Genomic DNA, 13,154 nt, shown 5'->3' with positions numbered 1-13,154 from the left:
GTTCGGTTCCTGGCTCTGTCACTTGCTAACTGACTGAACGTTGCCAGATCAACTTCTCTGCATCTCAATTGCCTCCTCTGCCAAACACACTTAAAAGCATTTACCTCAGTGCCATTTGGGCTTCCCTGGTGACTCAGATGGTAAAGAGTCTGCCTACAATGTGGGAGACCCAGGTTCAATCCCTGGGCCAGGAAAATCTGGAGAAGGAAATGGCAGTCCACTCCGGAATTCTTGCCTGGAAAATCCCATGGATGGAGGAGCCTGGCAGGCTACAGTCGATGGGGTAGCCAAGAGTTGGACACGGCTGAGCAACTAACACACATACAGTGTCATTTTGAATTTTTAATGAGATAAGGTGAATAAAGTGTGTAGCCAAGTGTCTGGCACAAAGCTAAGATTCATTGAGGAATTCATTTGTAACTTTCATAAAAAGAGTAAAAAGTTTTAAAGACAAATTTTCTTTTGAAAGAAACCCTCATTAACAAAAGCACTGGGGGTAGAGGTCAGAACCAGGACAGGGTTCAGAACAACCAGCACTCAAACCTTCCCAGTATCTCACCAGTTTAACTAAGTTCTAAATAGTAATCAGTTGTGAGAAAAACAGTGTCTCAGAGAATCCAAGTTAAGAAATGCCACCAGCTCCCACCATACCTACCAGAGCATTGTGGTATCTGGGATTCTGTATCTGGGGTTCTAAACCAGAGATTCTTGCTTCCCCTCACCTCCCTCTTGCTTCCTTTTCCCTCTCTGCTGGTCCAAGCACAGGGCATCCCACCATGTTTAAATTCACTCCTCACTTCTGGCCGTTTCCCCAGGCCCAATCCCTGGGACTGAGATTCTGATTGGCTCAGCTCTAGTCAGGTGTCCAGCCATGGTCCAATCAAATCTGATCAAGGTGGGTAGAGTCCAGTACAAACATGGCGGCTTTGGGTTCCTGGTTTGGGGAAGAAGGATGGAGGGAACCTTGCAGGCTAGATGGACTATCCGCCCCCAACCCCACCTCCAAACCACCGCCAAATTGTCTGCAGCTGTCCTCTCTGCTCAAGCTTTTCTTCTTACTCAAGTTCTTCCTCCTCCATGATGTAGACTACTCAAGGCCACCCAGCCATGTTAGGGGGGAAACCTGCTGTGGCCGGTCATGGCCACCGTTCCCAGGAGTTCATTGTTGGCTGTGGGCTGGACTGCCCCCAGCTTTGTCACTTAAGCTCTCCTGGGTTTCCCTGGCATGTGCCACAGGGCCACAGTTGCTAACAAATTGCCAGGCTACTGGGCTAGAGTCTGACCGGGGTGGTCTCTTCTGGATTCCATGGTTTTTGCTAAAGAGAGGGGTCAGTTCTTCCAGGTAAATGGGTTCTCTGGCAAAACGTGGCCTTCGGCAGCACTTTAGTCAGAAAACACAAAGGTTGGTCTAAGAAAAGCATGATCTGCCACACACACACACACACACACACACACACACACACACACACACACATTCTTACCCCTCTCTCTGCAGAAATAAAGAAACAAAAGACTAATGTATAATTTTTTTTTAATTCTCCTCACTGCAGCCCCCCGCTCCCCGCCCCATCCCTCCGTCTGTGGACCACTTCTGTGGGCTACAGGGGACTATTGGAACAAAGCTGAGGCCTGGCACCCCCACTACGCTGCCAGACCCAGAGAACAAGTCACAATCACAAATTATCACAACAATTAGCAGCTACACTTGGGAGATGGGTAAAGTGAGGCGGCCCAGCTCTGCATTGTCAGCTGGTCTATTTGGCGGTGACCTTGTTCTGGAGGCGATGATATTCCTTCAGCCTGTAAACCAGATTCAAAACAAAGGAAAATGTAAATTAACAATAACAACATGCACTCAGTTCAATTAATTCAGGCAGAGCCGGGGTGGCGGGGGGCAGCTGTTTGTTAAGACGTGTGTGAAGTTCTCTTTTTATTCTCCCTCTCTCCTCTCCTGCCCTGGCCCCTCCTGCCCTCCAATCAGGATAATGTAATTAATTTATCTTAGGGGGAAAACATTGCTTGTCATTGTTGCAGACAAAGCGTTTAACTGGCGATGGGAGAAGTGAAGAGGCCATTATGAAAACCCAGTGTGTTTGGAGCCATTTGAAAGGGTTAGAGTCATAAAACACAGGGTGAAGGAGCCGGGGAGGTGGAGGTGACGGCCTGCCTGGATTCGATGTCTCTCCCGGTCTTGGCTCCAGGGACGGGAGGCTGGCTCTGGGAGAAAGTGGGTCTGTGCTGAGGGCACATTATCAGGGAAAGGAAAAAGACTCGTGCCTTCTTTTTGACCCCGTTCCCCCAGGAGAAGGAAGCTAGTGATTAAGAACCCAGAGCCTGATAGACCGGTTGCCAGGCACCGTGCCCTTCCTGGGCACCAGGGTCTGGGTGGAGTGCTTGATTTCCATGGCCTGGACTTGAACTTCCACCACACCTGTGAGGCAGGTATGGTTAACACCCCTACTAGTGATTTCCAGAGGTTTGGAAAGGGTCTGAACCCAAACTGCAGAACCAGGACTTGAACCCAGGTCTGAGTGGCCTCAGTTGGTGTGTATCACGCACCCTGGGCCATGGAGATCCGTGTCTCCAGTTAGACCTGCATGGGGATGAGAAGGCAGGAGTTGGTGACCTTCTGTGGCTCCTTTCTACCTCTTGGCTGTCTCCCTTGCTAAGCTGCTCGGGAAAGGGGCTCCTGGTGGAGTCCCTGTGGTTGGAGAGGATGGGAGTGAGTGTCAGAGGCAACTCAGAAACCCGGAACTCAAGTGCCCGGGACTCTGTTGCCCTTGGCTGTCAGCAAGTGTGCCTTCCGGTCCTGCGGAGGCTGGGTCCAGAGCAGGCACTGAGGATGCTGTGGTTGAGGGACAGGAAGGTGGGGCTTGTCTAGGGCACAGCAGTGGTCAGAACACTGAGGTCCCTTCAGAGCTGGCTCCCCACACCTGGAAGGTCTGAGGGCCCATCAGGGGCCAGGGCTTCTCACCTGAGGGAATTGATGTTGATGAAACCAGTGGCATCAACCGGCTCGTAGTCTCCCTGCACGTTCATGCTGCAAAAGAGTGGGAGCTCGTCAGCATCCGGGGGACCCCAGCCTCACAGACACCCAGGTGTTTCCTGTGTGGATCCAACCCTGCCTGCACTCTGGCTCTTCACTGTTTTCCTTCCGGTTCGGGGAGCCCTACCCTGTCCCGGGGCTGGAGAGCAGGGAGCCACAACCCTGCCATGCAGATGGGCGGGCTGGGTCCTGGCCCTGCCAGTGCCAGCCGGGTGAACTCCTGCCACCAACCAGAGCACTGCACCCGTACCCTCAGGACACGCATCGGAGCCACCTCTGCCCTCAGGGTGTCCAGGAGGAGCCGATGATGTTCAGCGGTCTGAAGGCCTGGGAGGCCGAGGTTACACACCAAACAGCCTCAGACATGCGTGACGGTGTCCCACAAGCTGCAGGGAGGCCCCAGCCTTCAAGATTTGCCCACGAAGCCTTTTTGACCTTGTCTGCCCAGTGAGTGAGACTGAGTCTAATCCATCTTCAAACCTGGGCACCCACCCCATGCCAGCTGGTCGTGAAAAAGGCACCGTCAGCTCCCATTGCCCTCAGCAGAACAGATTTTTTTTTGTCCCCATATACAGTTTCCATCGATTCAACAGCCTTCCTCTTTTGATTGTTCTCGCTTAGCTGCCCTTCGGAACCCTTCGCAACCACAGTCGTTCAGATCCGGTCACCTGGTTGTGCATCCTGGCTCCACCCCCAGCACAGACCTTAGGGCAAATGTTTTTGCTTTTTGAGTTCCAGTCTTTCATTTGTGAAACAGGACCTTCATCGTTACCATTTGTTGTCATCGTTGTTTAGTCGCTCAGTCATGTCCGACTCTTTCTCGACCCCATTGTAGCCCTCCAGGCTCCTCGATCCACAGGATTTCCCAGGCAAGAATACTGGAGTGAGTCGCCATTTCTCCTCCAGGGGATCTTCCGGACCCGGGGATCGAACCCCACATCTCCAGCATTGCAGGCAGATTCTTTCCTGCTGAGCCAGCAGGGAAGCCCCTCCAGCATTGTCACGGGCTCCACATAAAATGATGTAGCTGGCATCTGGTAAGCACTCAGTGCCACTAACATCATTCATTCACCTGTTCATTTACTCAGGTATTTATTAAGCACCTACTACCCGCCAGGCACCGAGCCAGATGCTGAGGAAACAAGGACCTGGCAGGAGCAGCTCCCACGTGGAGGGGCGGCGGGTGCAGACATAAGCAATCAATCACCCACCTGCCCTCGATAATTTACTGGCTGTGATCCGCTCTTTGAGGACAAGTTCAGAGTGTTGTGGCCTCACATCTGACTCCACCAGGCCACCCTCTGAATCCCCCCAGGGGAAGGGGTCCCTCCTGTTTCTCACGGGGCCCCTGTTGCATCCTGCCCTGAATTAGCCCCTTGTCTTCATGTCTGCAGAACTCTAGCCTCAGGATAAAGCGGTCTCAAGGTTCTCACTGACAAGGAGGTGGCCTGCCCCCTCAGAACCCTTCTCCAGAGAGGTAAGATGGAGGGGGGGGTGGTGGGGGTTTGAGGGGTGGGGGGAGCTAAGGGGATCTGCTGTTTTTCCCAGACCCCGAGGCTGTGCCTTTGACTGGCTCTTTGTGGACTGTGGGCTTGTACTGTGGGCTTGTAGAGCATCAGGGGAGGTTAAAAAAAAAAAAAAAAATCATTGTAAACTGGAGTCTCTGCACCCGGCTGCACTGTGGCTTGTCGGGACGCGGGCTCTGGGCCTCCCCCCACTATGCCCTCGCCCTGACCTTCACGGGACCTTGAAGCTGGCACATGGAACTCCCACGCTCCCTCCTTTTCACCTCCACCGGCTCCTCTAGGGCTCAGGTGGCCAAAGTCACCAGGAGCCGATTAACAGGAAGCGGAAAAGATTCTAGGGGGCTGCTGCTTGGGACCCTTCCCTGGGCAGGGAGAGGCTGGACCAAACTAAAGCATCGGCCTCCTGGAATGGCTTTTACAGATGTTGCTGGGGTGATAAAGCTTAACACGAGCCCTTCCTGAGCCACCCACCCCCGGCCCCCACCAACCATCGAACAGACTTTGGACACCTGGCCTCACTCCTGCTCTCCAAGTTGCCTTGCCCCTTTGGAAGAGTCCCTGTATTCAGCCCAGGGAGAAAGCAGGGCCGGATCCTGTTCCCCTTCTCCCTGGCTGGCCAGCCATCTCTCATGAGTCAAAACAAACTCTCCCACCCTCTTCCCCCAGACTGGCCCTTCAGACCACCCCGGCAGTCCCTGCCAAAGAGAAGCCCACCTCTGGGACAAACCTGTCCCACCAGACTGCCTAAGAGTCCCCGAGGTGTTTCTCGGGAACTGAAAAACCTCTCTTAAAATACTGAAGTTTGGGTGGTGTGGTGGTGGGGGGGTGCACTGTGGAAAAAAGAGTTTACAATGAATTTTTTTTTTTTTTACCTCCCCTGACGGTCTACAGAAAACCTCTGTGCTTTTATTTTTGTTCATTCGAGTGGCTCTGACCTGCTCTGTAATTACGTTACTTTCTACCTACTGTGCCGCGGCATTTCCAGTTCTGCTACCTCTAGGGGCTTCCTCGCCAGTCCCTGTGACGCTGTCACTCAAGGGCTTTCAAGTCAGCGATGTAGAAATCAGAAAGAAAAGGGAAATGGTCGGAGACACAGTGAGAATAAATGCTCCTGCTTTTCTCTCTTTTTTTCCCCTTTCCCTTTTTACTTTATTCATTTAATCTCCCCGAGTGAGACTGTAAGGCTTAATGAAGGGTTGGACAGATTATTAGAGGCTGTAGATTTGGAGGGGGAGGGAAGAAAGAGCCAGAGAGAGAAAGAGAGAAGATAATTTGACATTTACCCCGACTGATCTAAACTGATTCGGTTATATTTATGGCTTATAAAGTGTTTAGAAAGATTGAAGGGGGGGAGAGAAGTGCAACATGGCAAAGAGAACAGAGAGAGAAAAATAATATTGACTGCCAAACAAAACTCGTACTTTAATTCCTGACTGCCTTCCGGGAGGGGCCACACAGGGCCTGGGCCTTGCATCAGGTGGGGTTGCCTGTCCCCACCTCTTGTTTGACCAGGTGACCTCCAAAGGGGCCACTTGGCTCCATGGTCAAGGCCAGTCTCTCATTCAAGATGCAAACACAGGTACAGCTAATAGGCACCTGCTAAAGAATCTGCCTGCAGTGTGGGAGACCCAGGTTCGATCCCTGGGTCAGGAAGATCCCCTGGAGAAGAGAATGGCAACCCACTACAGTATTCTGGCTTGGAGAATTCCATGGACAGAGGAGCCTATTGGGCTACAGTTCATGGGGTCACAAGAGTCAGACTCAGCGACTAACCCTTTCACACTTTCACCTTTGACCCAGCCTGCCAGGGCTCCCCAACCTCTCCCACAGCCATTCAGCTCCCTCACCCTGACCCATCGCGGGAGGCAGCTCTTCAAGGCTCCCTCCTGGCTCCCTCTCACCCAACTCTGTTGTTCCCCTTGGCAGTCTCCTCTTGGCCTTACCACCCAATGTCTTCAGCCTATGTTTCTCCTTAACTCTAGCCCTGTGTGTCCAACCGCCAACTATAGTTCTCCTGGCCCAAATCTCAAAGAAAACTAACCCTCAAGATGTCCAAATCCCAATGCGTGATTTTCTCCCATTCTCTCAACTCAGTCATTGCCATCAAAGTCTACCCAGCGGCTCATGCTGGAAAGCCTGGGGTGGTTCTGAACTTTTCCATCTCTCTCCCCATCCAAGCCCTTTTAATTCCACCTCCTAAATATCTGCCAAATCCATCTGCTGATCTCTATTCCCAGATCCAGCAGACTGGTCCAAGCCTCCAGCAGGTCCCACTGGGAGGCCTGTGTCCATCCCTGCCAGCTCCCACCTCGCTTAAATCCAGAGCAGCCAGAGAGGACCAAAGCCACAGTCCTTTACAATCTGGCTCCAGGGCCCTCCCACCCTGGAGTTCTTCTTGTGCCATGTTCTGGGTTCTTCCATGACTTGGACTCTCTGCACAGGACAGTCTCTCTGGAAATGCTCCGGCCCTGCCTCTCCCCCTGGTACACTCCTTTCTTTCAGAGACCAGCTCAGAGATGACTTCCACAGGGACGCGTCTCCCCACCCGCGTTATTATACCCAGCCCAGGTATCCTATATCTCTGGGTGGTCCAGCACCAGCTTCCCTAATCCTACACTCGGATGATCCTCTGACTGGGGCTTTCTCCCCATCTAGCCTGTAAGTTCCACGAGGACAGAGGTGGTGTGAATGCTCTTCGGGACTGTCTCCTCCACACCTTGCACATGCTTGGGAGCATCCTTGCTGAGAAAGACAGTGAGAGGAGATGCTGCACCCGAGGGTCTGTGCCCAGCTGGGGGCAGGGGTGGGAGGCACCTACCTCACGAGCTCCTCATTGTAGAGGGACAGTGGGGACTCCCGGCCAAGGATGTACACCTGGCCCTTGAAGACGGACACCTGCACTTTCCCTTCCACGCGCTCCTGGGACTTGGCAATGCAGTGGCGGACAAATTCACACTCGGGGCTGTGCCAGAAACCTGTGGGGAGGAAGAAACAAGGGTGCCAGTGAGGCCCGCTGTGTTGCTGCCCCAGGATGTGGACGGAACTGGATCCACATGGGGCCCCGTCGTGGCAGACGTGAGCCTGGGAGGGAGGCAGTCCTGTATCTGTGTTGTTCAGTGCGGAGTCCCGGCTCAGTGTGCACTTGTAAATGACCACACTGAGGAGCAAGCCCAGCTGCCCAGTCCTGTGACCTTGTAGGGTTCTGTCCCAACCCCTGCTACAATGCAGTCACCTCTCAAGGGTCAGGAGGAGGGGTTTTAACCTACTGCTTCATGCCACAGATATTCAGGGAGCTCCAGAGGTCAGGTGCTGGGGAGACAGCGGTGAAGAGACCCCCATCTTTTGCCCATGGGGGCTCAGTCTTCTCAGGGCAGCGGACTGATAAATTAGGCAGAAGACCTCAAGTAGGACTCAGATATATGTCACCGAGTGATGGGGGTGCCCAGCTGGGTGGTGGGTTTGGGGTCAGCAAGACCAGGTGTGTGGGGCCTTCACCTCTCTGTGCCTGTTCCCCCATCTGCTAAGGGGGAATGACCCTACCTTCCCCCACTCCCAGGGCCAGCAGGCTTATTGTGTGGAGGCCATGGACTCAGGACTGCTGTGAACACTGGGCCAAGAGCCAGGCAGAGCCCCACCCCTCAGGATGGGCAGACCCCTTTGAAAAAAGTGCCCTGTCTTTGACCAGGGATCTAACCCATGCCCCCTGCATTGGAAGCTTGGAGTCTCAACCGCTGGACCACTAGGGAAGTTCCTGGACTAGCTCTTTGAATCCTCCCAAAGAGTCTTAGTCTTGGGGCTAAATTTCTCTTAGCTTCTCTCTTTTCTGTGCGAGGAAGTTAAGCTCAAGGACTTGAGACTTTTCCCCGATCACACAGGCTGCAGTGGTGGGGGCTGGACCTGACCTCAGTGGGCCCGAGTTCTAACAACTCTGCCTTGTATGATTGTCTTGCAGCTTTGCCGTCTGTACCTAAAACAGGCCCGAGGTGCCTGAGAAACGCATTGCACCCCCTCCTCCCGCCCCGAATCCCTCAGGCCGGGGAGGGCTGTGTGTTCAGTCCCGTCTTCCCAGGGTCTGGACAGTGGCTCCTCTCAGTCTCTGCCGAGGGCAGGGGGGCCATGATCGGGGTTGGGGGAGGGACAGGGCGAGGGGTAGGATTTCTCTGAAACGGAGCTGGAAAGGTGAGCCCACCTGGGCAGCTGCGGGGCCAGATGGTGTGTGATCTCCTGCCCTGATAAAGGGTCAGGTCAGCCCCAGGTCTGTGGCTATTGTTGGAGACTCAGGCCTCCGGGGGCACCTGCTGAGGCTGTCCGTGGGAATGGGGAGCAGGCCCTCCCTGTGATGGGTCCTTGCAGACTTCAGGGAGGGCCGGGCAGGGAGAGAAGGGGTTGGGTCCTCCCTCTCCTATGCTCACCTCCAGCTCCACCTTGGCAGGCCGTGTGGCCTCTGTGCTGTACGTAGTCTCCTTGTTTGCACAGTGAGGTGCTACCAACCACTCTCTAGGGGCTGTGGGGATTCAGTGAGCACTTCTGCTTTTGAGATCTGAATGTGGCCTCTGCCGGTCCTCACTGTATCCAGGGCGACAGACACCCGAGAAGGAGAGAACCTTTCCAAACCACACAGCACGGTCCGGAGTGCTCCTGCCTGTAGCCCAGACTCCCGTGGGAGGGGACACTGAGGGCCATGCACCCCTCCCTACCCCGTGCCCCAGTGGCTTGGCCATCTTTCTAAGTCAGGGTAACTAGCCCATTAGGTTCACAGGTTGGAAGAGAGGAAGCGATGTAGCCAGATAAGGGGGCAGAGAACCCAGTAGGAGCTCCTGGGCTTTTATCTCAGGTCTCCCCCGCTGCCTCCACAGGGGTCTTGCGCTCAGGTTTCTCTTCTCAGCAGACCCAACCCAGGGTGGGGGTACAGTGAGCCCTGAGAACTGCCCTGGGGAGACCCTGAGTGTCCCAGGCTGGGGGTGCATGGTGGGTGGGGCTGAGCCAAACTCTGTGTTAATTAGGATGACAATCCTCTGTGTATTATACCCATTTTACTGTCGAAGAAACTGAGGTGAGGGGAGAGGTGACCTACACCCCCTAAATGGAGGGGCCCTGAAGCTGGGGTCCTGCCAGGATGACCCTGCGGGGTGAGGCCCATGCCTGGTCCTGGAGGGAGGGTGCCTGTGCAAACTTCATACAGCCACATTAGGAAATTTGAGAATGGCGTGAGAGGAAAGACAGTGGTCACGGAAGCTGGGGCAGCTGGGAGTGGGCCCGAGACAGAAGGGCTTTCTTGGGCCTCAGTCTCCCCGGGCCCTGAGACCACAGTGGCTCCAAAGAAGCCAAGTGCCAGAGCAGAATGATAGATCTTCAGGGGGGAGCTAGACAGAACAGAAGGGATCTGGCCCAGTGCCCTTTATCTTACAGGAGAGGAAACTGAGGCTGAGGGAGGAGACAGATTCAAGATCTACCCAGCCAGAGGCAAAGCCTTGTTCTCCTATGTTCACATTCGGAGACCACGTCAGGCACTCTCCTAGAGGCTTTGCAAATATCTATGCAATGCATATGTGCTAAGTTGCTTCAGTCGTGTCCGACTCTTTGCAACCCTATGGGCTGTACTCCACCAAGATTCTCTGTCCATGGGATTCTCCAGGCAAGAATATTGGAGTGGGTTGCCATTTCCTTCTCCACGGGATCTTTCCAACCCAGGGATCAAACCTGTGTCTCTTGTATCTCTGACATTGGCAGGCGGGTTCTTTACCACTCATGCTACCTGGGAAGCCCATATCTATGTATTGAGTCCTCACTGTAAGACAGGCAGCCTCATCTCCACTCTTCAGAGGAAGAAACCGAGGCACAGGGGGCTTAAGGAACATGCTGAAGCTGAACCCCACTCTCTAACATTTATGCATCCCTAATGAGAGAAATCCTATCACACAGCCCTTCGGAGCTGTTGAGGGAACAGGCTGGTGCCGAATGCCAACCTTGACATCTATGGGGGCCTGGACATCAGAGGCACCTGGCTGAACTTAATAACAACTACCTGGCAGGAGCCTCCACTCTGAGGTTTCATTTCCTTTGAAACCTAATCACTGTAACCTTTGGGGATTTAGGGGGCTCAGTGGGTGACAGCAAGGACTCAACACAGGCAGCCCAGTGCAGAGGCACCAGCCCCTCAGCTGGGGGCCAACCTGTGCCCCAGACACCCAGGGTGGGCCTGTACATGCCAGTGACCCTTAGTCACCCCTCGCAAATGGGCTCAGCCCACCTTCCCATCCCCCAGCATCTACTGAAGTGGCCGAGAACTTGGCCTCTGAAGCCAGCTTGTCCTGGGCTCCAAGCCACGGCTCAGCAGCTCTGAAACCTTGGACAAGCATTTTCATCTCACCTCTGTGCAGCTGAGATTAGGTAATACCCGGTTCAGGGCTGGGCAGCAAGAGTCGGCAGCCAATCTTGTGTGGGGAGCCTGGCAGCCTGGTCCCCGCTCAGCCCCACGGACGCCCCAGAAGCAGCCTCGGCCAGGTGCTGTCCCCCATCACAGCCTGCCACAGCTTAATGACTCTCCCACTTTGTAACCAAAATCCACCTTTCAGCATGGAAACCCCACTGAGCACAAGAGTCTGCAGGAGACAATGGTATTTAAACACCTGTCTGTACCTGGGAAGAGGGGGGCCCTGGGGTTTCAAAGCTGCTGGGAACAATGGGAGGGAAAAATAATGCCAGCCAATAACCACCATGTCGCCCTGAAACCCCGTGATGAGTTATAGCTATTCCAAGGTTTCAGAGGAAGTGAAACCTCCAAGTGGAGGACCAGTGGAAGAGGTGAGACTTATACCAGGCTGCTGCTATGAATATTAACTTTCCCAGGGTCCTTCTGACATCTAGGCTCCCAGAGAACAGCAGGCCATCCTCCCAACAGCTGAGAGGGTCTGTTATGACGTGATTTCTCAAATTAGGGAGATGTGACTGTTATAGAATAGGGTCAGCCCTTTCTAGAAAGGGCCAGATAGTAAATATTTTAGGCTCTATGGGCCATGTAGCTTCCCTAGCTACTACTCAGCTATGCCAGAGCCGTTCCAAAGTGGCCACAGACAGCAACATGGACACAAATGAGCAAGGAGGTGCCAAAAAAACTATTTGTTGGTGTTTAGTTGTGAAGTCATGTCTGACTCTTTTGTGATACCATAGATTGTAGCCTGCCAGGCTCCTCTGTCCATGGGATTTTCAAGGCAAGAATACTGGAATGGGTGGGCCATTTCCTTCTCCAAAAAACTATTTATGGATGCTGAAATTTGAATTTCTTATGATTTTCATATTAAATGAAATACATATTACTTAAAAAAAAATTTCCTCAACCACTGAAAAATGTAAAAATTGGTCTTAGCCTATGGGCTGAACAAAAACAGGCAACAGGTTGGATCTGCTCACTCCTGTTACAATGTCTGGGATGGATCTGGAGTCAGGAGGCCTGGTCAGATGGCAGATGAGGCATGGAAACTCAGTCTCCTCACCTGTGAAATGGGTATGTGTGGCCCTGGTGGCTTCTGAGTGGGGATCTGGCCCATGTAGTGCTCAGGCCCTATTCTTGGTCAAGGTAGGCTTTCTCTGGCTTGAGGCAGTTCATGGAGTGGCTCTGGGTTCTGCCTGGAGACAGGCTGACCTGAAGTCCAGCCCAACTTGGCCACTTCCAGTTGGGTAATGCTCTATAAGTTCCCTTTGCCCGGAGCCTTGGTTTCTGGCTGCAGCTCTCTTAGGAACTTGGGGGAGGGGGCCCTCCGGGATGGCTCGTGTCCCCACATGGTGCCAGGTACCCGGCACATGCTGAATGAAACTTGGCAGGATGCTGCCCTGGCCCCCTCTGCAGTCCCATGGGCTGCAGGCAGCAGAGCAGCGAGACGCCCCGGGGAACTGGCGCGCTTCCCTCAAGACCTCATGAACAAGGCAGGTCCCACAGTCCCCTCCTCGCTCCTTGCCTCCTGCCCTCTCTCCAGCCCTTTCAACCTGCATCTTCCAGGCTCTAGCGCAGGTGGCAGTGGGTAAGTTGGGACTGGAGGAAGAGGGTGCCCCTGGGTCAGGGAGGGGAGGCAGCCCCTGCAGGGTCTACGCACCCGTGTAGACCAGCTCGGCGAATTTCAAGCCGAGGCCTTGCTTGATTTTGCGCACTTCCCGGTCCATGGTGAAGGCCTCGATGTCTAAATGAGCGTGGTAAAGGATCGTCCCCGCTGGGGTCTCGTAGATACCTAGCCATTTTTCCAGGCAGGGGGAAGAGAAGAAAAAAAGAGAGAAACGCATGAAACCCAAACTGTCAGCCAATGACAAAAAAAAAAAAAATAATAATAATGACTCGTCTGACAGGAGACAAGCCGGTCGGACCCATTCACTCCCAGCTTGCTGCAAAATGCATCTGCCATTATGTTCACGCTGGGGCCACGACAGTCCACTCTGCGGCTTGCGGAGAAAATGTCTAGATGCCCCCCTTTGCAGAGGCCCTCAGATGCTGGAAAATGACAGGGTTTCAGAGCCGCTCCCCCCTCCTCCCCAACTCATGCCCACCGGCCCGCAGCTGAAAACCTGTAATTAAACCGATTCTGCTGGAGCCC

The 13,154-nt window shown here is 53.9% G+C and overlaps 1 protein-coding gene across 1 annotated transcript in view; it reads right to left on the bottom strand.

Annotated features, from left to right (window-relative positions):
- Window positions 1-1,538: 1,538 nt before the first annotated feature.
- Window positions 1,539-13,154, bottom strand: part of ASS1 (argininosuccinate synthase 1) — a 51,997-nt gene continuing 40,381 nt past the window's right edge. The window contains 4 exon segments of the mRNA NM_173892.4: window positions 1,539-1,800; window positions 2,975-3,040; window positions 7,391-7,547; window positions 12,663-12,794. Of these exon segments, the coding sequence (NP_776317.1) occupies window positions 1,755-1,800; window positions 2,975-3,040; window positions 7,391-7,547; window positions 12,663-12,794 (401 nt within the window). The 3' untranslated portion in view covers window positions 1,539-1,754.

This window comes from Bos taurus, chromosome 11 (assembly GCF_002263795.3).
Source record: "Bos taurus isolate L1 Dominette 01449 registration number 42190680 breed Hereford chromosome 11, ARS-UCD2.0, whole genome shotgun sequence".
NCBI classification, from domain to species: domain Eukaryota; kingdom Metazoa; phylum Chordata; class Mammalia; order Artiodactyla; family Bovidae; genus Bos; species Bos taurus.
This window is presented reverse-complemented; position numbering and strand designations above follow the sequence as displayed.